Source organism: Gobius niger (genome assembly GCF_951799975.1).
Source record: "Gobius niger genome assembly, chromosome: 16".
In the NCBI taxonomy this organism is placed as follows: Eukaryota; Metazoa; Chordata; class Actinopteri; order Gobiiformes; family Gobiidae; genus Gobius; species Gobius niger.
In genome coordinates this window covers 7288642-7315612 of record NC_136867.1, presented here as the reverse complement: position 1 = coordinate 7315612, position 26971 = coordinate 7288642, and the positions used below count along the sequence as shown (strand labels likewise).

The window sequence follows — 26971 nt, the reverse complement described above, 5'->3', positions numbered from 1 at the left end:
AATGTTACCCTAGGCCAGCTATGTCAACCTAAAAACGCCTGGAATTTTCTTCATATTGAAGACTGTACAAGCTAAACTAGAAGCCTAGTGAACATTCTATTTTGTGTGAATGCATAATATGGTTCTAGGATCTAATTTATTGTGTTACACAGTTGTTCCTGATGCTTTTTCTCTTATTGCCTAATAAAAAAGGCTAAAATTAATTTCCGTTTTTTGAAATGTTCTTCTTTTACAACAGCAATTACACATTAAGTAATAATGCTATGTTATTGAAACTTTAAATATATAAAGAAGTGGTACTTTTGTGAATAACTTCCAAACCACACATTGATATCTCTTTTTTTGGCCCTACAAGACAAGTTACAAGGAAAATATTCCAGGCGAATTTTTTATATCAGTATTGCAGTCAGACCACAGAGAGTTAAAAACCTAACACCAGGCCTAGATTAAGACCAAATCAGGAATATACTGGGGAACTGGCTAAAACAGCTTCCTATTCAATTATATCTATTACTATGTGTAAACCGTGAATTAAATGAAACGAGTCGGAAATTGGGAAAAGTGCATCAGTTTGTGTACAAATAAGCAGCTCTTCTGGAATGAGCATGTTTCGCATTGTGGCTTTAACACAATAAGGCACAGTATGGGACCAGTGACTGACAGCCTTTTGGACCTGATGCTAAAATAGCAATCAGCCTCTTGACAGGCCAACGCGACGTAGCATTCTTGTGGCTGAACCCTGGCTCACAGAAACTCCACGAAACGGTATCGGCAACGACGCCGCCTCCTCCTCCTCCTCCTCCTCTCCTAGTCTCCGAGTTCCAGAACACATACTTTTCATACATACTTGGACAAAGTAGACTGTTCCCGGTCGGAGCCCAGCCAGTCGGCATGAAGTCTGGTTCCCCACGTCTTCGATGACCTAACGGAGGGAAAGCAGAGAGAGGGTTTGAGCCGAAAGGACCGCAGTACGCATGTGTCCACCGCCGCGGCGTTTGATCAGCGTGTTTATGAAAACACGAGGGCCTGAGCGTGCCCCTCGGCGTGAATGTGCTCCTAAGCACACAGAGCACTGCAAAAAAAGGAAAGACCTGATTTAGATTGACATAGTGACAGGACCTAGATTATATACAGGGGCCGGGAGAACAATGCAATATCAAAATGCATTAGTCATTATTAGCAGATTCATATAATAATGCCCTTTGTGTTTCCTTTGGGTCTTGTTTTGTGTAACAGCTGCTACTGCTCTAGTTTACTGTACATTCAAGTCCCATCAACTCGGTTCTTTCAGTCGTCTTTCAAAATGTTGATGCTTGTAGACGTGTTTAAAGCTGCCCTCAGCTTACACTCCTGGAATTTATTTTGTCAGTCAGTTTGAACCCTGCTCTGCCCCCCCTCACCTGTGACGCACGCCCCTCACTCCCCTCCACACACTGCCCTTGTGCTACGTTCAAACACACAAGGGAATATCAATAATCTTGTTATTATAAGCAGAATAAATCAAATATGCAGCAAAGTAAACATTCTAAGACTTGAACTGTGACTTTTGTGCAAGTCTGTGTTTTTTGGCATTTAAAACATTAAAGGGATATTTCAGGATTTTTGACATAGGGCCTCATTTCCTAGTTATCCAGAGTGTTGCTGATTTTTTGTTTTTGTAATTCATGCCGTTCTTATGTTTGAAGAGTTTCGTGGCGCTAGGCTAATGCAAGGCTAGTGCAAGGCTAGCGCATTTCTATGGTATCAGCTAGCCTGCATTAAAAACAGTGTGACCCGCTCCACAGTGCACCTGAGGCAAATCACTTATAACACCAGACTAACCATATAAATGTCTGTGTTGATAGAATAATTTTTGCAATATAACTGACCTTGCATCACATGAATGATCGCATTTTGAGGGACTATTTTCTAGCAGATCACTGCAGATGCTGCTCAAATATAAGTTATTTTAAATGCAAAATGGTTAAAATTACTCCACCGACACAGACATTTATATGGTTAGTCTGGTGTTATAAGTGATTTGCCTCAGGTGCTCTGTGGAGCAGGTCAGACTGTTTTTAATGCAGGCTAGCTGATACCGTAGAAATGGACTAGCCTTGCATTAACCTAGCGCCACGTAACTCTTCAAATATAAGAACTGCAAGAATTACAAAAAAAAATATCTCCAGAAATCAGCAACACTCTGGATAACTAGGAAATTAGGCCCTATGTCAAAAATCCTGAAATATCCCTTTAATGTTCCATTTAGAACTAAATTTACAGAGCAGAGCTTTTAATTTGACAGTATATTGAATAAGCAGTGGTTTGTGAAAAAGACTGTCATCTTAATGAAGCATTTTTTATCAATTGTGAACTTGCAGGCTAGTTTTCGTTAGCATTAACCTGACGGTGACCCTGAAAAGTGACGATGAAAAGTTGTGAAATGCACTTATAAACTTATCATTGTGATGAATTGGAATGTTAGAAATGTGCTGGGAATGTTAGGAACGAGTTTGGACACACCTAACAGTTTAAACGTTCACTCTCTTTTTATTACTTAATACAAAAACCATATATAGGGCCTTTAAGAACTTCTATCAACGATGCAAAACTAGAAAGCTACACAATATGAGGAAAGAAGTAGCGATAGGATAATTGTCTTGAATGCCGTAACGATGTTATTGCCATCTTTTACTGAACCGTTTCAATCCAATACAGTAGACTTTAATAAAAATCACAAGCAATTTGAATTTTTTTCACCAAATTGTATCGAAAGAAGAAGAAATTGGAAAGTGGTGTGAGACAATTTGATGATGCTGGCATATGGAGGACCATGGCTGCCAAAACTATAAATATATACATAAATAAATAAATAAATAAATAAATTTAAAAAAGATAAAATTTGCAAAGAAATGCGTGCAATTATGAGAATAAGTGCATTTATTTCTGTATTTATTTATTTATATATTTATTTATTTCTGTATTTATTTATTTATTTACATATTTATTTATTTTTGTATTTATTTATACATTTATTTCTGTATTTCTCTATTTATTTCTCTATTTCTGTATTTATTTTTGTATTTATTTATTTATTTATATATTTATTTATTTCTCTATTTATTTATTTATTTCTCTATTTATTTATTTATTTTTGCATGTATTTATTTATTTCTCTATTTATTTATTTATTTCTCTATTTATTTTTTTATTTATGCATTTATTTATTTATTTCTGTATTTATTTATTTATTTCTGTATTTATTTATTTATTTCTGTATTTATTTATTTATTTCTGTATTTATTTCTGTATTTATTTCTGTATTTCTCTTAATGAGATGCAAATCATGGGGTGGGTCGGGATGCCTCTGCTGTAAGCTCATTGGTCAATCTTTTTCCTTGCTCCAGAGCTTGTCCAGCATAGACGGCCATGTTGAGATCACTGTGTTCTCGCTATAGCCATGTCAGAACGAAAAGAAAAAAAAAGCATTCTTCCATATGCAGCAATTGCATTGTGTGTGTGTTTTTTAAACAAATAAGTAAATTATCCTTTGCTCTGTGTCGCTGAACAGCCTCCATTTTGGAGTGGTGAACGGTTGCATGTTGGACCTCAAGCATATCTAGTTGGGGACTGCTGTGCTATGTTACTACCCCTTACAACAACTAGTGGCTTGCCAAACAAGTCGGAGACTCGAGATAGAAATGGATTCGCTTTGGAGTGAAATTTCTAATGAGCTGAGAAGACTGGCGGACAGGCATACGAGAAACTGTAGCGTTGACTATATTATTTTCCGTTTGGATCAGTTACGTAAAGTCCCGTCGCCAGACGTCAGTCTTCAGGGGGGCATATGAAATCAACGCAGGGGCACATTTAGTATTACTATAAAGTACATATTTTTCGGTATTCGCGTAGCCCTGGCGCACACTGATCATTACATTAAACATAATCAACAGCAAATATGACCAGACCAACTACAGCTGTAACATCAGTCCTCGTGGAGGAAACGTCAGTAGGCCTACATGCGTTTCTCCGAGCTGAGCCTCCTCATCAACACATCCTTCTACTCAGACTTGAACTTATGAGTGAGGTCCTTTTCAAAAGCAGCTGAATGAGCTGGGCTTTGCGTCTGTGCAGAATACTGCGCCGATGCAACGAAAACACGTTTCTGAGCGTGGAAAACGACCGGACCCTGGGGCTGTAGAACGAGCGCCTGCACCCCCACACTCCCCCCCACACTCCCCCCACACACACCCCCACACTCGCGCCACCGTTTGTACCATGAATATGGCTCGGTCAGTGCTGTGGCCGCGTCCACTTTTCAGTCTCTCTCAGCCTTCACTGAAAGCTCCAGTGTCTGAGTGTAAAACGCACACTTCGAACGCGGGGACTTTTCGGCGGACTTCAGCGCTTTGTAGTAAAACACACACGAGCACCTGTCACTGCCTTTGCCTCTCACGAGCATCGTGGACTCTCAGGGCGGAGGATGATCGTTGATGCCCCTCTATCATATCACCTATATTTAATTTTGTGCCCAGACAACACGGGAGCCGTGCGCAATCGCGCACGAGCGCAGCTTGGAAGGAACCGTGCCAGAGAAAGAGAGAGAGGGATGAAATGCCGCCTCCGTGCTATAGGAGGAAATAGTTCGGCTACTTGTTGTGGAGTTTGGGCTGGTCTCTAATCGGGCAGAAAGCGCGAAAGTAACACTGTGCAAATGAGTGATCTTTGCCCAATTTGTAGTGGTTTGTAGTGGGCACGCGCATCTTGACAGCATGGCGCTTCTCAGCGCACGCCTGTAATGTACATGTACGCACTTTGCGCGAGAGCTCGTCGCGTGCGGTGTATTAAACCGATTGAAAGCGCAAAGTAACACTTCGCACATGAGTGATACGTATCTTGGCCCGGTTTGTCGTGGTTATCCGGCAATCCTGCATGTTTTCTAGTGGTTATACCCGTCGCTATGGGCTGGCCATACGGGGCCATGCCCGCCCCCCCGACACAGATGTGGTTTAGTAGACTACGTGATACGCAGACATACGCCGTATAACCACGAGAAGGCCTGCTGTATAGCCACTACAAATTGGGCAAAGATCACTCATTTGCACAGTGTTACTTTCGCGCTTTCTGCCCGATTAGACCAGCCCAAACTCCACAACAAGTAACCTAACTATTTCCTCCTCACGGAGAGAGAGGACCGGCGGCATTTCATCACTCTCTCTCTTTCTCTGGCACGGTTCCCTCCACGGGAGCCGTGCCCGTGTTGTCTGGGCACAAAATAAAATATAGCTGATATGATAGAGGGGTATCAACGATCATCCTCCGCCCTGAGAGTCCACGATGCTCGTGAGAGACTTTTGGCAAAGGCAGTGACAGGTGCTCCTGTGTATTTTACTACAAAGCGCTGAAGTCCGCCTCACTCATAAGTTCAAGTCTGAGTAGAAGGATGTGTTGATGAGGAGGCTCAGCTCGGAGAAACGTATGTAGGCCTACTGACGTTTCCGCCACGAGGACTGATGTTACAGCTGTAGTTGGTCTGGTCATATTTGCTGTTGATTATGTTTAATGTAATGATCAGTGTGCGCCAGGGCTACGCGAATACCGAAAAATATGTTCTTTATAGTAATACTAATGCCGCCTTAAGACTGACGTCTGGCGACGGGACTTTACGTAACTGATCCAAACGGAAAATAATATAGTCAACACTACAGATTCTCCTGTCCGCCAGTCTTCTCAGCTCATTAGAACATAGCACAGCAGTCCCCAACTAGATATGCTTGAGGTCCAACATGCAACCGTTCACCACTCCAAAATGGAGGCTGTTCAGCGACACAGAGCAAAGGATAATTTACTTATTTGTTTAAAAAACACACACACAATGCAATTGCTGCATATGGAAGAATGCTTTTTTTTTCCGTTCTGACATGGCTATAGCGAGAACACAGTGATCTCAACATGGCCGTCTATGCTGGACAAGCTCTGGAGCAAGGAAAAAGATTGACCAATGAGCTTACAGCAGAGGCATCCCGACCCACCCCATGATTTGCATCTCATTAAGAGAAATACAGAAATAAATACAGAAATAAATACAGAAATAAATAAATAAATACAGAAATAAATGAATAAATACAGAAATAAATAAATAAATACAGAAATAAATAAATAAATACAGAAATAAATAAATAAATGCATAAATAAAAAAATAAATAGAGAAATAAATAAATACATGCAAAAATAAATAAATAAATAGAGAAATAAATAAATAAATAGAGAAATAAATAAATATATAAATAAATAAATAAATACAAAAATAAATACAGAAATAGAGAAATAAATAGAGAAATACAGAAATAAATGTATAAATAAATACAAAAATAAATAAATATGTAAATAAATAAATAAATACAGAAATAAATAAATATATAAATAAATAAATACAGAAATAAATGCACTTATTCTCATAATTGCACGCATTTCTTTGCAAATTTTATCTTTTTTAAATTTATTTATTTATTTATTTATTTATGTATATATTTATAGTTTTGGCAGCCACGGTCCTCCATACTGGCAGGGCATTCAGCTGGAAAAAACAATGCGATGCGTTTCAAACTCAGGCTGAGCAATTTTGGAGAAATATCCGAAATGATGAAATTTATGTTAAGCGTTGTCAGATTGTGAATTGATTTGCAATGCATGTTATGAAATCAGGATTCGCTTCAGAGTGCACATTTTTGAACATGCCCAGCCTGGAGCGTCAACATTAGAGAGAAGACTGGAAGATGTTGAGGTTTCAAATACACAGTTATTTTCTCTGCAGATAAAACAACAGTAAACGTCGCTCAGTCAAGTAAAAGTACTGAAGTATTTGCTGTAGGAAGTACTTAAATATGGCCATAATAAATTGAATCTGTTATTGATCTGTTTTGCACATTCAAATCACATGTACATGTTGAAAGTTAAATACATGTTTAAAGGGGGGAACATGTGATAAAAAGCTCTAAAACGCAGATTTTACATGTTCCAATGTTATTTTCTCATCAAAAACAAATCTGGAACTGTGTTTCTACCCACTCGCGCCTCTTTGAGTACACTTCCCACAAAGCTTTTCTTAACAGCTAACCCTCCAGAAAATGCTTTCCGCACCTCTCGATCTCCCACCAAGCTCTCATCGTGAAGTAAAAACACTCGCCATAGTTTGACTACAGCCACATGGTCTTCTGCCTTCCCTTTATTGAAACGGCTAAGTGGAGCAAGGGCAGGTTATGGGGAGATCAATATTGCATTTTCTAACCAACAAAGATTTCCATAAAGATGTGTCTGACATTATTACCAAACACCTGCAAAATGCTAGTAGTGAATGGAAAACAGCAGTCTAGCATCAAGCAACTTTTTAAAAGTTTACATTTGTGTCGCTGGGTCACGACAAGGGCCAATACACACAAATATCACCTTTCTTTTCCACATTAAAAGTTTCACAATGCACCTTAAAGCAGAACTAAATAACTCATGCCCCTAGAGGCCACAAGCGCCACTGCAGGTGTCGTAGCATGTCGTGTTATTTTACTCGTTAATTGTCCGTGAGAGTAAATACTACACTGAGAGAAAATTTTCGGAATTTTTCGGAAAAATAAAATCATACAAGAGTGCAGTTTTATTGATGAAAATCTACAATGTTTATATCTTGCTTTTTCGATTTTATTTTTTTTAAATGTTCATATCTCAATATAAACACAATAACGATATATTTTTCTTTTGTGATATTGATATCTTGAATGTTCATATCCCGATAGCGATACGACAACGATATCTTTCAGCCCTAGTGCTAGCCCGTAGTTAGCTTTGCCCGCTAGCCTGTTAGCTTCTTTTCGTGATTCCATTAGTCTATATTGGTGGCTCCGACATGGAGGCAGGAAAGCTGCAATAGTGGTTTTCTGGCCAGAGTCACCAGGGGGAGATGAAAGACCCCCTAATCATCCCATTAAAGGGACTATACAGAGTTTAAAAATGTTAAAATGATGTATTTTCCTCCCCCTACATGTTCCAGCGATGTCCTCATGTGTAGAATGAGCTCAGACCTGTTCACCACAACTGCCTCTAAAATCCTGCAGTCACTCAAAAAGGTGTTAATTCGGGTCTTAATATAGAGACTGCAGTTACACGTATGACCTGAGGTGGCAGTAGTGAGTATAAAATGGCTAACTTTATTTAGTCCCTCTAACACTTGTTTACCCCCAGAGGTACTATGAAAAGGATTTATTAAGGTAAACACGTTACTTAGTTCTTCTTTAAGACATAAAATGTCTACAAACGAGAGAAGGAGCATTTAACAGTTTAAGTAAAGTATTAAAAAGTGTACATATGTTAGAGGAGGCGGCTTGGCAGGAGTGGTTTGCACCAAATGGGTCCAATAACTACATAAACACAACATTCTACTCTCCTCTTTTGCTTTTTTTCTCTCTCTTTTTGTTTTTTGCAGTGCAGGTGCTGGTCCGAGTGCCGAAAGGGGAAAAACAAAGCGCTCCCTCTGCAGTTAATAATGGAGCTAATAGGCTGAGTCTCTCTCTGGCATGTCCACTGTAAACACTTGTTAAGAGCGGCTCCAACACAAAACAGAGCCGGGAAATTACAGGCATCACAGGCTAACGACGTGACAAGAGGGGCCCGCCGCCTCCTGCAACCACACCAGGGCCGCGGGATCAGTGGCAAGTTACCGTAATCGCAATTAGCTCGGTCAAAATGATCGGAACGGCGCAGTTTGTTTTTCAAAGTGCATAATTGAGGCTTAAAAAAAAGATGTTTTTGGGGTGCCTCAGTGCCCGCAGTGATATTTACAGTTTTACAAATGTGAATGTCTACAAAGAAAAGGCAGGAGCAGGAGAGTGAGCAGGTCAGGATTTCACAATGGCCTGAAATGCCCTGTGCAGGCAGCAGTGGGAATGATGAAATAAAACAATGATGACATGCTTTTGCTCGCTAACGCTAGCAAATCCACACACTTCAAGTTTCGATACTGATACAGATCTTACACTGATGCCACCGTTTCTGTGAGTACCTGAACCAATGCTAATCCGCAGCAGTTTACTGTGGAGTGGCTATTGCTATTGCTGTTCACACAAAGCGAACACTGATTTTCATGGCTGAATCCTAAAAATTGGACAGTTATGCCTTTCTGCTTTGTTTTTTTAGCACCTTTATTTTGTCTTTAGAGTGGAAGCAGAACATTGGCCGAATCAAGCAGCGCGACCAAGACTTTATTTAGCATATTGAGCCATTTGGTCTGGAGCTTAGCATCCTTGCAGCTCCTCGCTATGGTTATTATAGATATTCACTCTTTTAAGACATTTTCTGGTGGAATATGAACTTCATCAGGCCCATATGGATATTTTCTCACAGCAGATTGTTCAGTAGAAGTGAGAAAACGGCAGTTGTTGCTAGCGCTAGCTAACCGCTAGCATTAGCCCGATGCTAACATGTAGCATCATGTTAGCATTCTCCGTTGTTTATGTATTTATGGGCTGTTGAAGCACTTTGCTCCTCTCCATGTCTTTGTATCTTTATTTAGTAGAAAACTATATTTATAATTCAGCGTTTGTCAAAGTAGTTTTTGAATAATTAGAGAAAGTTTACGTTGTTCAATTGTATTCCCCCTTAACTGTTTTCAAACATGACCATATATGGACAATTCCAGAGATGCCGTCTGTATCGATCATGACTACTCTACTCTACTACTCGCCCAAGTGTCGGCATTGGAACAAGACTAGCACAAAAAAGCTCACAACAGGTCCGGTAAAAAACGAGGACAGTTCTGCGTTTTATCTATGACACAAAAGAATCCAGGAAACACAGATCGGAGCATTTCAGCAGCAGAGGTAAAAACTATCAAAGTGAAGGAGATTACTCAAGCTTGCGTCAATGAAGCCAAACACTAGCTCCAGGTCTGTTTTTGATGAGGAAACAACGTTGGAACAGGGTTCAAAGCTCAACAAACTTGATACATCTAGTTTAAAGTGGACATACCAGGCATAATTGAGACTTCTAAACATTCTTTTGGTTATTTTACATTTTTACAACTGAAATTAATGTCCATGTTTTGTAAAGACAGTGTATTAGAGAAGGCCGTGTTGATAGAAATGCGCCAGAACGCCCTCTGCAGACAACAGTGGGAATGATAAACAGAAAACCGAAACTATAAACACTGTTATTTAGCTAACGGCATGATAGCAAATCAATGGACACACTTTTGATCGGGCCCGGTGACAATTTACTGACTTTCAACACGTGGAGGTTTGATCAGGCTTCTAGTTATTAACATGATAACATGCAGGAAGTCCATGTCAGCGTACTTTATGCTTCAAAAGAAGAAATGTTGGGATTTGTGTTAATGAAGTGAAATGCGACTTCAAGAGACTAGATGCAAGTTGATTTGAAGTTCATTTATGCTCACTACTGCCACCTCAGGTCTTACGTGTAACTGCAGTCTCTATATTAAGCTCGTGCATGACATCACTTCGGACCCGAAGCAACAACTTTTTGAGTGACAGTGCAGGATTTTAGAGGCAGTTGTGGTGAACAGGTCTGAGCTCATTCTACACAATAGGACATGGCTGAAACATGTAGTAGGGGAATGAAAATACTTAGTTTTTTAACATTTTTAAACTCGGTATAGTCCCTTTAAAGTATGGTTTAGCTAAGGAAACAATCCAAATACATTTTTGCATGATACTTCCCTTTGAAATTTTGTCAAATAAACTGGGAATCTAACAGCAACAGATACAGACGGATGCATGTCATACGAGGGGGCGTGGCTTAGCCGAGGGGGAAGAAGCCGTTTTCTGGTGGACTATTACCATATTTATCTCACACCAATAGAGTCAAGCCAAAATTGGGGCTATCAAGATGATTGTTTACAGCAAATGGTTCAGCAGAAATGAAAAAAGGCACTCGCTTAGCTAACATTAGCATACGTAGCATGAAGCTGGCATAGTTTCCTGGTTAGCCTGGTTTGTTTTTTAAGTATTTATGGGCTGTTGACCCACTTTGCTCCTCTCCATGTCTCTGTATCTTTATTTAGAAGAAAAATATATTCATAATTCAGCGTTTGTTCAAGCAATGGTGGAGAAATAGGAGAAAGTTTTATTTTTGTTTTCCCCCTCTGGCTGCTACATGGGCATATATGGGCATTTGCAAAGATGCCGTCTGTATCCGTACCTGTCAGAAACCTCACAATTAGACCCCCCCCTCCCTCCCCACGATCGTCGGGCCTAAACCCACATGCTGAAGACATTAGCAGCCGAGATAGATCCCTCCATTCCTCAGCATGACCTCATGATTAGAGCTGCTTCCACACTCTGCCTGCAAATGGACGTTTTATTTTTCTCCAGCACTAGCCCTTAAAAAGCCGCTCGTGTTCACGTACAGCCCCCACCACCCCCCGCTCTCCACTTGATGAGCGTTGAAAGGGGAAAATCAAAATACACTCGCTCTGTTGACGCGGCGGCCGACCGTGGAGTTATTTGACAGAGGGGAGCGCGCCTGCAGAGCTACATTTAAAAACGCATCGTAACCAAGTTTGAAGTAAATGGTGGATGTGATTAAAGCGGCATTAGAGGAGCTGTAAATTGTTGTTTTTCCAATGAGGCAATCTCAAGAACACGGAGGGGATCTTTTGTCACAGCTGGCTCAACCATTTTGTTCTGGCCTTTTCGAACCGAGAGTATAATCTCTATAATAAAAGAGGTTTATGCTGGGTTTTATTCGTAAATATAGAGATACTTTTCTGCATTTTTATATTATATGAAGTTACTGCAGGCGAACTTCTTCTTCTTCTTCTTCTTCTTCTTCTTCTTCTTCTTCTTCTTCTTCTTCTTCTTCTTCTTCTTCTTCTTCTTCTTCTTCTTCTTCTTCTTCTTCTTCTTCTTCTTCTTCTTCTTCTTCTTCTTCTTCTTCTTCTTCTTAAGATTCAACGTTTCTCCATAGCTTTATATGGGACATTGTAATTCCAAGGGCCATTTTTTGCTACTTTTATTTGTAGTAGGGCTGCTCGATTATTGAAAAAATAATAATCACGATTATTTTAGTCATAATTGAAATCACGATTATTCAAGCGATTATTTTTTGCCTTTATTTCATTGATATCTTTATTAATAAAAAAAATACTATGCTGAATATTTTCTGTTTTCTGGACAGTCATAAAAGTACAAATAATTTCAAGTTTGCCTCGATTAAGGAGAGGTCTCTGTTTCACACCTGCCCCCTGCTGGCCAGCCCTCACACCTGCGCAAGTAAACTGAGCAGCGCGGCCTGATGACATCATCATACAGCGCAGTTTGTTTTTTATGTCAGGCAAAAGCATGAGCCACGGCACGTGAAATGCGAAGGGAAAATAATCCCAGCGCCTTGAAATAATGCAAAAATAAAAAAAATACAATCTCTTTTATATTATGCTAATTTTGTAATCGAATTTCGCACCTACATTACGTAAATTTTTCTTTCTTGTACTAAACAGTATAATTCCTATCATGATTTATTGAGTTAACTAGCTCAAAACTAGCGCATACTCTGTGCAGAAACCATGAGCTTCCAATACCATATATTGGTTATTTATATTAGTTATCAGTCGTTTACATTGTTTACATACTCGAAAATAGCTCAGGAAACTCTCTTAAAGCACAGGAGAACGACTGCGGGTCCCGTGCAGCATTCCCGAAAACCAGTGATGGTAAGCCGATGTGTGCTCCTGGCCCCACGTCAAACTATGCAGGCCAAGAAATATAACCCACGTCTTAAATACTGGAATCGACATTAGTTTCAACGGTTGCCGTCATGACATCGGCCATATTAATGCAGATCTTTGAACTGGTTTACGATAACGTTAAAGAAGAACTAAGCAACTGGTTTACCTAAATAAATCCTTTGCGTAGGTGTAATACAAGTGTTACTGGGATGATTGGGATGATTTCACCTCCCCCCGGTGTCTCTGGCCAGAAAACCACCCTTGCAATTTTCCCTGCACCGGGTCGGAGGCGCAATACACACTAATGGAATCACGAAGAAGAAGCTAACGGGCAACGCTAACTGCGGGCTAGCACCACTTAAACAGTATTTACAGCCAAGTTTGAGTGGTACGACACCTGCAGTGGCGCTTATGGCCTCTAGGGGCATGAGTTGCTTATTTCTGCTTTAAAATACAAAATTATTTTATATCATAACAAACCATTTCATTGTAAATAAAAATAATCCAACCAGATATAAAATGAGCAGCACAAATATGAGCATTCTTGATCTCAACTTCGGACCATTCGTCTTGTTTGACTCACGCAACTATAAATCTGTCCTTCTGAAAACGGGGCACACCTGCCGGTTTGTTATACAACGTAAGTCCTGGATTGTTGGTGCTCCTATTTGTGCAATCAACGGCGCAACACGATGGCATTGTGCTGCTTTTCCATACGTAAACAAATGCCAGTTTTTCCAGAGTTTTGCGACCGAGTCACATGAAATGGGTCTACAGCCTGAGTAAACAGAATGGGAGATCAGCCTGCGTGATCAGTATGGATTCAGTCTGCTATTAAAAGATCATTAGTGACCGGCCCCTTTAAGTTTGAGGCCAAAAATATCACACACAGCGGTTGATTGTAACATTCAGCATGAGAATATTCCCACATACTGCAAAAAGTATTTAACTAGATCAGTATAAACATCTCAATTTGAGCAAAATAATCCAAATTTTAGTTGTTTTGACTAGTTAAGAAGTTCTTGGGCATTTGTCTGAGATTATTTCACTTGTAGACGTTTCTGACTCGTTTCGATACATTTCGTCCTTATTTCAGGTCATTTTCTTTGCCAATGGGGTAAGAATATTGGCCTTATCTCATTGGCAATTTTACTTTCTTATGTCAAGCGAGATTTACCCTAGAACTGGTCTGAAATGTCCTCAAACAAGCAAAGCAAACTTGGTCCGATCAGGAAAAGTGTCTAAATAAGTGAAAACCGCTCAAAACAAGATACATTTCCTCAATTCAAGTCATTTAAGCCAATGCTTGATATTTACTTTTTGTAGTGCACTGAGAGACTTATCAGAAATCTATGCACACCCGACGTGCTGCTTCTTACTTTACTCACACATTTGGTAAGAAAAAACACCGCACTGTGTCACTATTGCCGGCTTATTGCAAAATATGGCTGGACACGCTTGCGCACCCGGCGTGTTCCAGAGCCCATATTGCAGAAATATGGTAGGATTGTATGCAGAAACAATTAGCCGTAATCCCTCATCTCTCCCGTTCATCCGCGGGCCCCGAGCTCCTGATCCCTCGCTGCGTGTATCCCATCTGCGGAGTTCCCCTTTAATTACCAAACAATGTCCGCGTTTCCCCCCCCGAGGACCACAGTCGGTGATAAATCCCCCATCTGCACGGCTGCGTTCCCTACACCCATCCATTCACACTTTTGGAGCGCGATTCCCACCGATCCCATCCAGATGACTGATTAACACTTTCTCTTTATTTTATTTTTTTTGCCACATCTGGGGCCGGGTTTCGCCGCGGACCGCCCCCCGGTTCAGTTACCTTCCAGTCGTGGCCGTCCTCCAGCCTGTAGCGGATCTGGTATTTGGCCTGGAAGAGGAAGTCCTTGAGCGCGGGCGGAGCCTCCCAGCGCACGCTCAGCTGGTCCTCCAACTGCCCCACGCGGCCGACCGACACGCCGGAGGGGGGGTCCGTGGTCACTGCGGGGAGGGGAGAAAGACGCGGGTCAGAAATATCCCAATGTGAGAGTCGAACAAATGTTTAGTTACTCATAACAAGAGCCCATGAAGGGATGTTTTCTGTGATCTAACAGAATATCCATCTTACAGGCAAAACTCAATTTTTTCAGTTTTCAGGTTTTGGGCCAAATTGGTCTCTGAACATACAAGCTTTCACCCGGAAACAGAAAATACGCCTAATCTTCACAATAGCATGTTTAAATATTGCGCTGATTCCATGTTCCCCCATAGACTTATATGGGAGAATGCAATTTCAAGGGCCTTTTTCTCAAAACACATTTTTCTGTCATTGTGGCGACACTATGTCCACGTCAGTCGGACCTAAAGACTTCACATTTTCCAGCCTTGGACTGAACAATATTTGAAAGATTTTTTCAGAGGGATTTTTTATTATTTAATCCCTAAGCCCCATTTATTGAGTTTTGAATGTCAAAAAATAAGCCGAAAATGTAATTTTTGCAAATTTTTCCACTAAAAAACAGCTTATTTTAAAACTAAACAAGAATCCAAAATCCCCTCTGAAAAAGTCTTGGCAACTCATTTATCAATAAAATTAAACCATACATTTGAATGTAGCTCTATCCGTTACTCAGATTTCGTTGCCAAAAAGATGGGAAATTTGGGGCATTTTTAGGCATAAAACACCTTGTTCTTATAAGAAAAGATAAAATGACAGAAAACTTGCAATGTATGTTTTTCTTACATTTATGCCAGTGATCGACAGCAACAGTTTCAAATTGATATCTGTAAATATACATTTTTTCCCTATTCACCTGCAGTGTCTCGCCTTAACAGCTCCGGTTCAACACTCATGTTGCACTGGAGAAAATGTGCTCGGTTCAGGGGGGGGAATTTTCGTGTGAAAATTCACAAATCTGAATTTTCACACGATCTCCGTCCTCCCACCCCCTTCCTCTTTGCTCCCCTTTGCTGTGCAGCTGTTTCAATGAAGAGAAAAGAAACGATCCACTCTACCGCTCCACCGGTGAAGCTATGGTGAGCGATTTGACCTCTAGATGAAAGGGTTAAGCTTAGCAAGAGATCGAGAGGTGAGGAAGGAGGGAGGAGCTTTATGGAGACTCGCCACTGAGAGAGTCAAAGATGCGCTAGCAGCTCCAAACACAACTCCAGGTATGTTTTTTTTGGCATCATCGCAACACGGCTAAAAAATAAATAGATAAATAAATACAAAATGATATCGTGTCACATCATGGGAAACATTTTATATCATTTGTGGTGCAAATCTGATATAAATGAGTTTGCACTGTGCTTTAGCATTTATTTCGCCTGTGTGCAAATGAAGATAAGCTAATTAGTAAATTAGTATTTAAAGGTACACTGCGTAACATTTTGGACTACGTTTTGCCATCAGTGCAAAACATGGTAGTTCGACACAAAAAATGCAATTGCTGCAGTGGATAATCAAACACTGCTGGGAAGTACGGTCCACTGAGCTCTATCCTCTTCTTCTTACTGCAGACTTTGTCTTATCAAGATACAATATTTAATTTATCTGTAGTCTGTTCATCACTATTCACATGGTGTCTCCTGTCCCACTCCCCCTCGGGAGTGCCTGTCTAGATCGAACGGAGGAACCCTGCATTCTGGAATCTGAGGACTGGACGGTCTGTGATTGGCCCGTCTGCTGAGGGATCCTTCGGCCCTGGGTCTCTATAGCCTGTCCGTCCATGGGAGTGGATCTCCCGTTCTGTGGTTCTCCCCAAGGTTTCCCTTTTCCCCCGCCGGGTTTTTGAGTTTTTCCTTGCCGTGCTGGAGAGTCTAAGGACGGGGGACGCCCACGCCGCTCATCGCTACCTCCTATGGGACATTATATTTGCCTGGATTCACCTGAACTTTTAATTGTCATATTTATTGCTCTGTTTTATTGCCTCAATGTTTGGTGCAGCCGTGAGGCGACTTCTGTTGTGATATTGGGCTATACAAAACCATTAAACTTGAACTTGAATGGATTTGGATGAGGGCCTAACCTGTTTAAATCTCAAATTCTGCTGACTTTAGTCACATCTCCATAGAGACGAGTTGGAGACGTACCCACTCCTGGTAAAGTTACAGTCATGGCTTAGTTGAGCTGAGCCGCTCACAGCAAAAGCTCATGTTTTTTTGTGCATTTATGAGGTATTTTCCAATTATGAAAATATCTTGTACCTTGCATTTCAATTTTATTTTGGGGGGAAAATTCTACGCGGTGTGCCTTTGCCTCTGCGAGAAAAATACGTCACCCTTTTTATATTTTTTAGAGATTTTTAAAGATCGTCTAAACCAGAGGTGGGCCAAATGCGGCTCACCCAGTCCTACAATCTGGCCCGCTAGACCTGACCAGGCCTGATATGCAATGGTTAAACTCTTTTGTTATGCGTTTAGGCGACTACAGTCAAATTGGGAATTGTGCTTGTTTGAAAAAGGTCCGGCCCTCTTGGTGAGTTCAAAAACCCCCGTACCTGGTCTAAATGATAATCAAAATATTAACTTTGAATGTACATTACACGGTGAGGCAGGGGGGGGTCATGATACGTGTCCCCCGCGGCGGCAGTGGGGCGTGCTCCTTCATTTCGACGTGTGTCGCTTTAATATTCCGATTTACATTTGTGAATGTGGTGCGGAAACATGCTCGTCCCTGCAGGGGATCGTCATCGCGATGCACGCAGGAATGTAGACACGATGTTGCTGTCAGGAATGATTCAACGCACGTTTTTGATGCTTTGCCAAGAACGAGAAGAATGAGGAACGTCTGTCTGCCTTTCGTGAAGTCAAATAACAACTCTGCGATGCGGGGAAAAATGTCTGCAACGTGTGCCATACTGTGTAATGTAAAATGTCAACTGAAACGCTAATATTAGGAATAAATGTATAAATATGTGTGTGCATCGGCGGAAGACGGGTTCAACATAATAAAACACAACTCCAAAGCAACATGATAGCTTAATCAGATGGGGCAAGAAGGAGAAAAAAATCTAGGGCCCGACCGAGAGTGATTTTTGGGTCCGACACTGATATGAAGGGGGTTGGAAAGGCCGATAGCCGATATATAGGCCGATATTTTAAGTCATTTCAAGGGACTACACCTGATTTTCAACACTTTTAGTCAAACGAAATGGGTATTTTTACTGTCACGGTCGTCCTTCGGAGTCATATGCGATGAAAACAGGTAAACCCCTTTTAGTCACATATTGGCTCTTTGGGTTGGCCATACACCATCATTCACCAACATCAGCATATCATAATATGGAGCAAACTTCTCGCATCAGGCTGATTTTCTCACAAATGACTACTTTTAACCTCTTACCACTCGCCTAAACCAAATGCATTCTGTCCTCTTTGGCTGTTATACAGGCCTGTGTAACACCCACAAAACTGATCTTTTTCCTTGCGTTGTTGCTGTGTTGTGTCACCTTTTTGTTTTGTTTTTTCATTGTTTTTTTATTTTTCATTTTTGTCACATTTTTGTTGATTTTTTTGTCACTTTTTGGTTGATTTTTTTGTCACTTTTTGGTAGATTTTTTGTCACATTTTTGTTGCATTTACATCCTTGTTTTCTTCTCATTTTTTGTGGCTGTTTTGGTGCTTTTTTCCCAAGAAGCTTTTTGATTAGGGTAAAGCCAAACTGGAGAAAATGGGATCCGTTGGTTGAATTAAAAAAAAAAAAAAAAAATTGAATTTTTTGTCACATTTTGTTGAATTTTTGTCACATTTTGGTTGAATTTTTATTTATTTTTTTTGGAGAATTTTTGTCACATTTTTGTTGATTTTTTGTCACATTTTGTTGAATTTTTGTCACATTTTTGTCGCATTCACATCCTTGTTTTCTTCTCATTTTTTTCCCCAAGAAGCTTTTTATTATTTTATTAGGGTAAAGCCAAACTGGAGAAAACGGGATCTGTTCAGGTGGGAGTTAAGAGGTTAAGTATCAAGTATCGATCTTTTAATTTGATGTCATTTTGTTTTTTTAATCTTTTAACTAGCCTCTAGTTAAAGCAGAACTAAGTAACTTGTTTCCTTAATTAATCCTTTCCGTAGTCCCTCTGGGGGTAATACAAGTGTTGATGGCCAGAAAACCACAATTGCAGCTTTCCCTGCACTGACCCGGAGGCCCCAATACACACTAATGGAATCAGGAAGAGGAAGCTAAAAGGCTAACGGGCAAAGCTAACTGCGGGCTAGCACCACTTAAACAGTATTTACAGCCAAGTTTGAGTTTAATTGTCACGGACAATTAATGAGTAAAAAAACACAACATGCTACGACACCTGCAGTGGCGCATATGGCCTCTTGAGGCGTGAGTTACTTAGTACTGCTTTAAACATGTATTATTATAGCAAAGGTATCAGTCATAGAAATATATTGGGCGGTAGCGCAGCGGTCAGCGCCTCCGCTTCACAGCTAGAAGGTCCCAGGTTCGATTCCCACCAGGACGGGGCCTTTCTGTGTGGAGTTTGCATGTTCTCCCCGTGTCTGCGTAGGTTTCCTCTGGGTTCTCTGGTTTCCGCTACCACTAAAAATATGTGCAATAGGTGAATCCTCCAGCCAGGTGATTCTGACCGGGCGCGGCACGGCCGTCGACCACTGCTCCTTACGGGTTGCCCCAGTGGCATCGAAGGATGGGTTAAATGCAGAGGACAAATTTCCTTACGGGGACAATAATGTAAAACAAACAATATATGGAAATATCTAGAGGTCGACCGATGTGGGTTTTTTGGAGGCCGATGCCCAAAAAACGGGGAGTCTATCACTTTTGTTTCCGGAGACATCGGCCTTTTTGCCAGCCAATGTTGGCCGATAGCCGATATGGGAAATCCCCAAATATCAATAGATCGGTCAGGCCCAACTTGATATTTAATGACATATTTTTCTTAACTTTACTCCAAGCCCCGAGCTGTTACTGCCACAGAACGGGCTCCAGACCAGCCTCTACTTAAGATTTAACAAAGAATCCTCCCAATTTCCCAGTCCCATCATGAGCGTTGGATTCCACTTCAGAAGCTTCTTTTACAAACCAACTGAATTTCAAAGTGCGGCGTTAATGCTCGCAGATGCCGTGAGCAGCACTCACCGCTCCTCCAGTCCTTCAAAGCCAGTCCATTTCTCTCGCGAGTGTCCAGATAAAGCCCAACACATGGCGCAGATTAGGATTCCCCCCCCCCCCCCGTCCTGCCTGCAAAACTAACAGCTCGGGGGCTTGTTCTCCGTCCTAAGGTTGCACGGGGAGGTCAGGCGATCCATCTCCTTCACATCGCGGGCGGCGGCGGCGTTGGGGAGGGATGGGAGTGATGTCTCTATAGTGAGCGCTGCGGTTTGTTGTGGGGGGGGGGCTTGATTTTTGCGAGAGCGGAGGGGCTTCATCATCTGACAACGATTATCTTTCTGAACAAACAAACACGCGGTGACAGTCCATTATTTGAAGTTTCCTTTTGCGTTTGGGTTTTCGGGGGGATCTCTGAGAGCGCCGCGGATTCGAGAGGAGCTGCTTTAAACAGACGGGACGGCGGCGAGGAGGGAAGGAGAGGGAACGGGAACAAATATGCAGGAAAGAGTGGACTGACTTCGGTTGATGAATCTATTTGGGGAAATTTGTACCAAGAACTGAACCTCATCGGATTATGGAGGCTCCTGGAAGGGGTTAGTTGTACCAAAACCCCAAAACTCGAGTTTCTTTTCAACTATAAGTATAGTTAAGGCGAGAAATCCCTTAACATCTTGGATGTAATGTCAGAGTAATAACTAGGCCTATCTCACCCTTTAACAATGCTTTTTTCATGATGTTTTGTTATTGGCAATGGAGTTTTCCAGGGAATCACGACACCAGCGTGGTGGCACTCCTTCATTTTTCATCATTCATAAATATGGGCATGTTTGGTATCCACGTGAAGCACGTAAGGGGACCGAGATGACACTGCTTTCTAAGTCTGGTCATTTCCTTTCTTGGAGACAGCAGTAGCAAAAAAAAACGAAGAGAAAAATGGCAATGGATGTCGTCTTTACAAAGGTTTTCGTCGACAATCTGGCAACATCATCACCACTTCAGCAGCTCCTACCGACTACAAACGTTTTCCCATTTAACGGTAAATCGACTTTTTTTAAAAAAAGATTTGTTTAGATCTAATTCCTAGCCTGATTTATTTAGCTTTGATCCGCAAAGAAACAATTAAAAAAAAATAATATTATTATTATTTTATTTTATTTTTTTACAGTTTTTTTCCATGTCCAATTACTAAACAAGATCCAAAATCCTTCTAAAAAGTCTTTGTAACTGAAATGTCAACAAAATAAACCCCATTTAAAGCTGGCTTCATCATTATTTAGATTTCATCACTGAAATTAAGTAATTCATGAATTTTGGTCATTTTTATGCATAAAATGGCCTATATTTACGCAAAAACTTAAAATGACAGATATCAGATATACAGATATATCCAGGGGGAGGACATTGAGGAGATGGACAGTTTCAAGTACCTGGGTGTTCACCTCAACAATAAACTGGACTGGTCCCCCAACACCAACGCCCTGTACAAGAAGGGCCAAAGTCGCCTCCACCTTCTGAGGAGACTGAGGTCCTTCAGAGTGAGCAGCCTCTGCTCAGGACTTTTTATGACTCTGTGGTGGCCTCTGTTCTCCACTACGCTGCCGTGTGCTGGGCCCCGGGCCGCACAGAGCGGGACAAGAACAGACTGAACAAGCTGGTCAGGAGGGCCAGCTCCGTCCTGGGCTGCCCCCTGGACTCTGTGGAGGAGGTGAGGGACAGGAGGGTGTTAGCCAAGCTCACCTCCATCATGGACAACACCTCCCACCCACTGCACGGGACTGTAGAAGAGCTGAGCAGCTCTCTCAGTGGCAGACTGAGACACCCTCAGTGCAGGACGGAGCGCTACCGCAAAGCCTTCATCCCCACTGCTGTCAGACTGGACAATAAGACTGTGAAGTAACAATAATCTCTGTATCAGCTGCACTTTATTAACTGAGTGATCTTCTCGAACGCCGACTGTAATAAGTGAATTTCTCCTTTGTGAGATCAATAAAGGTTTATCTTATCTTATCAATACATTGTGCATTTTTACCTCACATTTATGCCAGTGATCTACCTCAAACTATTTAAACTGATCTCTCTAAATGTATCTTTCCCCCATATAAATGCACACAGTGTGAATTAATGCAGTGGTTGCACAAAGTGGGGTTGAGATCCTTCAGGGGGTTGCAAGGCACAAGGTCGGGGTCCCAAAATATAAAGAAAGTTATTGACGTTATATTTCATCAAATTCTGGCTTGAAAACAGCAAACTCTGTGAATAAAGCTCATATTATGTAAATCTATAGTATTAAAGCAGGTGCTCAAAGTAAAGCGGGGGTCCTGAACTGCTTGCCAGGTTTTGAGAATGAGTGTATTTGGTCCATGTCAAACTAATAGATAGATAAATAATCAAACTATTCATTCAAATACTTGGATGAGGCGCTAACAACCTCTTCTGGCAACAGTAGGGGAGTATAGCAATTTATAAATACAAAATTAGAAACATGTCTGTAAACATGACGCTAACAGATTGACGCTTTGGCGCTAGGATGAAAAAAAGGGGAAAGCGACGAGAAAGCATCTTTGCAAAGTGTCTGGGCTTTTGATTAAGAGGCACCAAAAAGAAGTAGGCGTGAAAATGAATCAAAAATATAGTCCTGGTATGTTTTAAAGGGGAAACAGCACTAATGTAGTAAAAGCTCAAACTGCTAAAAGAGCATAAGGATGTACTGGGACGGATTCACTCCCAAGTTTGGGTAGATGGTGACGATAGGAAGTAGGAAAGGCCTCTGGATGAGATGATTCATAGAGGCAACCCCTAAATGCCGGGAAGCCTCCACATCTGCCCACGCACTTGTAAATGTTTTGTGTTGTCAGCGTGTTGTTAGATGACGTCTGCCGGAGCGGATGAGCAGGCCTTGTGTCATCTCAGTATCAACACAGCTTCATGTTGCCTCTCGTCGGTGCTGGTGGAATGCATGGCTGTAGGTGTTTCCGGCGCCTCCGAGCGCATATGGAGAGTGACTCAGCCTGCCCAGGTGTGGCCATGTTGTGGTAACAGTGAATGGGGGACGACCGGGCAACGGCGCTCCAAAACAATCCAGCTCCAGTGAGCGGGAGCGGAGCAGCCCTGCCCTGAGGCTGTGTGAACAGGTGTGTGGGAGCAGGCTCATCCATAGAGCACACAGGGAGATGGACACTGGCACAGGCTGCCACACAAGGCTTTAGAACAATCAGAGCAAACCAGGGGAATCCTTCCAAGCTCATCATCTTGTGTTATTTCTGCTCCAAGTCCTAAAGCCTCAAAGCCCAGAGACGGCCCCCAGGGGCAGTCTCTGGGCGAGAGACTGAGAGGGGGATTAGGTATAAGGATCAGTCCGGAACATTCCGACTCCACAGAACGAGGTTCACAGGAGGGCCTGCCTGTGTGAGCCCACTCAGGTGTGCGTGCGCCTACATGTGTTTGGACTAAATGTGGAGGATTTGGGGATACAAAGAAAAGAGAAGTTCTCACTGTTCAGTGAGCACAAAGCAAACTGTTGGCAACAGGCCGCTCAGAGCCAATGCTCACAAAGGGAACAAACTGAGGGCCGTTTCCATTTAAGCCTTTAATACTGTTCATTTTAGGAGGTAAGAATTTCAGTTTATTTATTTTCGGGTCACTGAAACCTGTAAGCTTAGCGCAGAAGATAAAAAGAGCGTTGTAAATCTGGCATGTCCTTGTTGTTGTGCGGCCCAGCCTGAGCCCCAGGCCGCCTGACACTGGAGCCTCACACGGGTCAGAGGTGACTTCCTGAACTCACCCACGTCTAGGATGTCAAGGGTGAGCACGTCTGACACGGCCCAGCCCAGCTGGTTGGAGGCCTCCACCCAGATCTCGTAGGGTGTGAACAGGTACAGGTCTCTGGTGATGCGGCAGGAGTAGGGCCGGCCCACGTTGTAGTCCTCACACTTCTTCTCCTCGTCGTACCACCTGCACAGCACAAAGAGCAGACGACAATGGTTCAATTACAGCCCATGTGAAAGCCATTGCTCACGTCGCACTGGTGCCAAATGAAAGGCTGCTTTTCTCGTAAAGTTTAACTTGCTATGAACAATAGGCTTTACCCTCTGGCTTCCACCAGCATTGTACTAAGTGCAGTCTGCCAAAGACATTGGGATGGGATTTGATATTTTCTCCTGTTTTCAGCTCCACGGCAGTTTATTTTGTGCTTCGGAAAAAGAAGGGAGAGCTCTCAGTCGTACAGGAGTTGTCCACCATAGCTTGAGTTGACATCATCTGTACTTTGTAGCGGAAGTGTAGGACATTTTGCATCTCATTACTTCAACTACAAAGTATGATCTACCCGCTCTTGTACTTGAGAGTATAGTGTTCACCTGTGCTTGTACTTCAGAGTGTCGTATGTACCTGCGCTTGTACTTCAGAGTGTCGTATGTACCTGTGCTTGTACTTCAGAGTGTCGTATGTACCTGCGCTTGTACTTCAGAGTGTCGTATGTACCTGTGCTTGTACTTCAGAGTGTCGTATGTACCTGCGCTTGTACTTCAGAGTGTCGTATGTACCTGTGCTTGTACTTCAGAGTGTCGTATGTACCTGCGCTTGTACTTCAGAGTGTCGTATGTACCTGTGCTTGTACTTCAGAGTGTCGTATGTACCTGCGCTTGTACTTCAGAGTGTCGTATGTACCTGTGCTTGTACTTCAGAGTGTCGTATGTACCTGCGCTTGTACTTCAGAGTGTAGTGCGTGCTGATGTTGGTCTCTCCTCTTCCCCCCGGGGCCCAGCTGCAGGTCAGGTCCTTGGTGTTCCTGGACCAGCAGGTTAGAGCGACGGGTTTCTCTGGAGGCACTGCACAGGACACAGAGCACACACTTAGTGATGCACAGATTTAAAAGGCCAGCAGTGTTAGTACAGTTAGTTGTAAATGTGAAAAGGGAAGCCCAGAGAGCCACCAGGGCAGTGACCTCGGTGTGTCCCTGCAGCACAGGCCCCTGCCAGGGCCGATTATGTGTGAGAACACAGGCTTCTCAGCATTAGAGCAGGGATGCAATTTCATGAACCTCTGAGCCTTTTTTATGGGAACACTCACTATGTGGTGCCCTCTAAGGCCAGCCACGTGCAAAATAACTCCGCAGTGACTTTCTGGTTCTGGACTACGTCAGCAGTGATGTTCTTTACACAGTGTCTCAAAGACACTTTGACAATGTTAAAAGAAGAAAGAAGCTGATGTCTTATTTTGGAAAGATAGGAATGCATTATGCAATGTAGTCTCCTGGGGAACATGGGTTCACGTGTGCGTGGGTGTGTGCACATGTCAGGCTATTGTTGATGAGTGATAGTGCGAGTAATGGACCACACAGGTGGTCAGAGCAGTGACACTGTAGAGGCCCCTCACAGAGAGCACACATTAAACTGAAACACAACCACAGCCCTGTCCTGCCCTATCTGCCCTGATCATCCTCACACAGAGAGCACATGCACCATCAGACAGGGTTCAGTCAGGCTGCACTTACTGCCGACGTAGAGGCAGGAGCCGGCCAGGATGTGGCCCTTGTGGTTGTGACACACCAGGTTGTCACCAGACTTTTGCCTGGAAGCGCTGAGTCCAGCCAGGGTCACACTGAGGTTGGTGGGGCTGAGCACTCTGTACAGAGAGCTGGCTAGGGGCTGTCCATTCAGAGTCCAGAACAGAGAGCTGGCGTGCACCCCCAGCTCAGGGTGCACCCAGCAGCTGGCCGTCAGGTTGGAGCCCATGCGCAGCACTGGATCCTGGGGATAGACGGCAGCCACATCTGGACACAGAGACGCACATGTCACTGACTATAACCACTGCTCCAAAAGAGAGTGTCTGTGGCACCATCTCATCAAGCCATATATGATCAAGTCCCTAATTTACTGAGGATCCCACAACAAACACACTGATTCACTGAGAAGTGCCCTGCAGAGGGACTGCCGACCAGAACAATCACCGCAGGTCTATGTTATAAGAACACTTTTTTCTGTGCATTTGAAAATTGCACTTAAAGTTTGGGAAGGGCATTTGTGAGCTGCGTGCACACCCTTCATGCTAACATGACTTAATAGTAGCAGCAGCTATTTTGATTCATGTGTCTCCCCACTTGAATGCTCTGATCTGGAGATAGGATTTTAAAGCTTCCTCTCAACTGCTCTGTGACATTCAGACCATTCCCATGTAAGGCATTATTATCACAAATATTATCAGCACAGTTATGTCTCACGTCAGTTTATGTAAGATTTACAGCTCGAAGATCAAATTTACGGCCTGCAATATTCTGCGGCCTGGTGTGATTCAGAAGGCGAACAATAAGAACAAAGTGAGCGCGATATGAGAGCCATAAAAAGCATAATATACTTTTTGCGGTTAGTCGGTAAATACATGAGTGGCAGCTGCTGTAAAAGCAAACACATTTACTGCAGGCTTATTATACAGTAATGCACTAAAGTTTAATGGGAAAAGGGTTTAAACATTTAATGAAAGGATACAACTCCACAGCAGTAAACAGAGCTCTGAGCCGCGTCACGACACCAGGGAGCAGCGAAGTGACTCATCTGTGTCAGTCTGCCCGGGTTTGGATAATGCTGCCCAGGAGATCAGCATTGTGGATATAGAAAAGTTACTTCATGTGAAAATAAAACTGTCAAACATCTTTATTTACTCTTATCTTAACTATTTTAAAGGGGCTAGATTAATCAAAAAATCTAAGAAAGTAATGTTAAATAATAATCGTTTTTGTAAAGTCCCTGCCTTCATCGGAATCTCCGGGGCACCACTTTGGCCAATGAGACGAGCTTTCCTGTGAAGCAGCCTGGCAGGACCAATCAGGAGAGAAGGGGGAGGGAGCTCGATCATTTATTTTTGAAGATTCTGTTCCTGCTCGTGCTCGTTTTGCAAACTGGGACTGGCTTTCTGGTGAACCCCTTAACCTCCCACCTGAACCGAGCACATTTTTTGCTGTTTGGCTTTACCCCAGTCCAAAAGCTTCTGGAAAAAAAGCTGTGAAATTAGCAACAAAACTGAGACGAAAACAATGATGGAAATGTGACAAAAAAGTGAGAAAACATTGACAAAAAAGTGACGAAAAATTGATGAAAAAATGGCAAAAATGTCACAAGAAATTGACAAAAAATTTAATAAGAAAAAAAAAATGTGATAAAAAAATTGATTTGAAAAATTGACGAAAAAATGACAAA

General features: G+C 42.3%; 1 protein-coding gene across 2 annotated transcripts in view; it reads right to left on the bottom strand.

Moving 5' to 3' along the window:
• Positions 1-25558, bottom strand: part of crlf1a (cytokine receptor-like factor 1a) — a 36064-nt gene extending 10506 nt beyond the window's left edge. For both annotated transcript variants that reach the window (XM_079573862.1, XM_079573861.1), the window contains exons 1-5: positions 25273-25558; positions 24478-24607; positions 23563-23732; positions 14544-14701; positions 848-922 (exon numbers count right to left, since the gene is read on the bottom strand). In XM_079573862.1, coding sequence (XP_079429988.1) covers positions 848-922; positions 14544-14701; positions 23563-23732; positions 24478-24607; positions 25273-25513 — 774 coding nt within the window. In that variant the 5' untranslated portion in view covers positions 25514-25558. The remainder of the gene's footprint in view (positions 1-847; positions 923-14543; positions 14702-23562; positions 23733-24477; positions 24608-25272) is intronic.
• Between the last annotated feature and the right edge of the window lie 1413 nt (positions 25559-26971).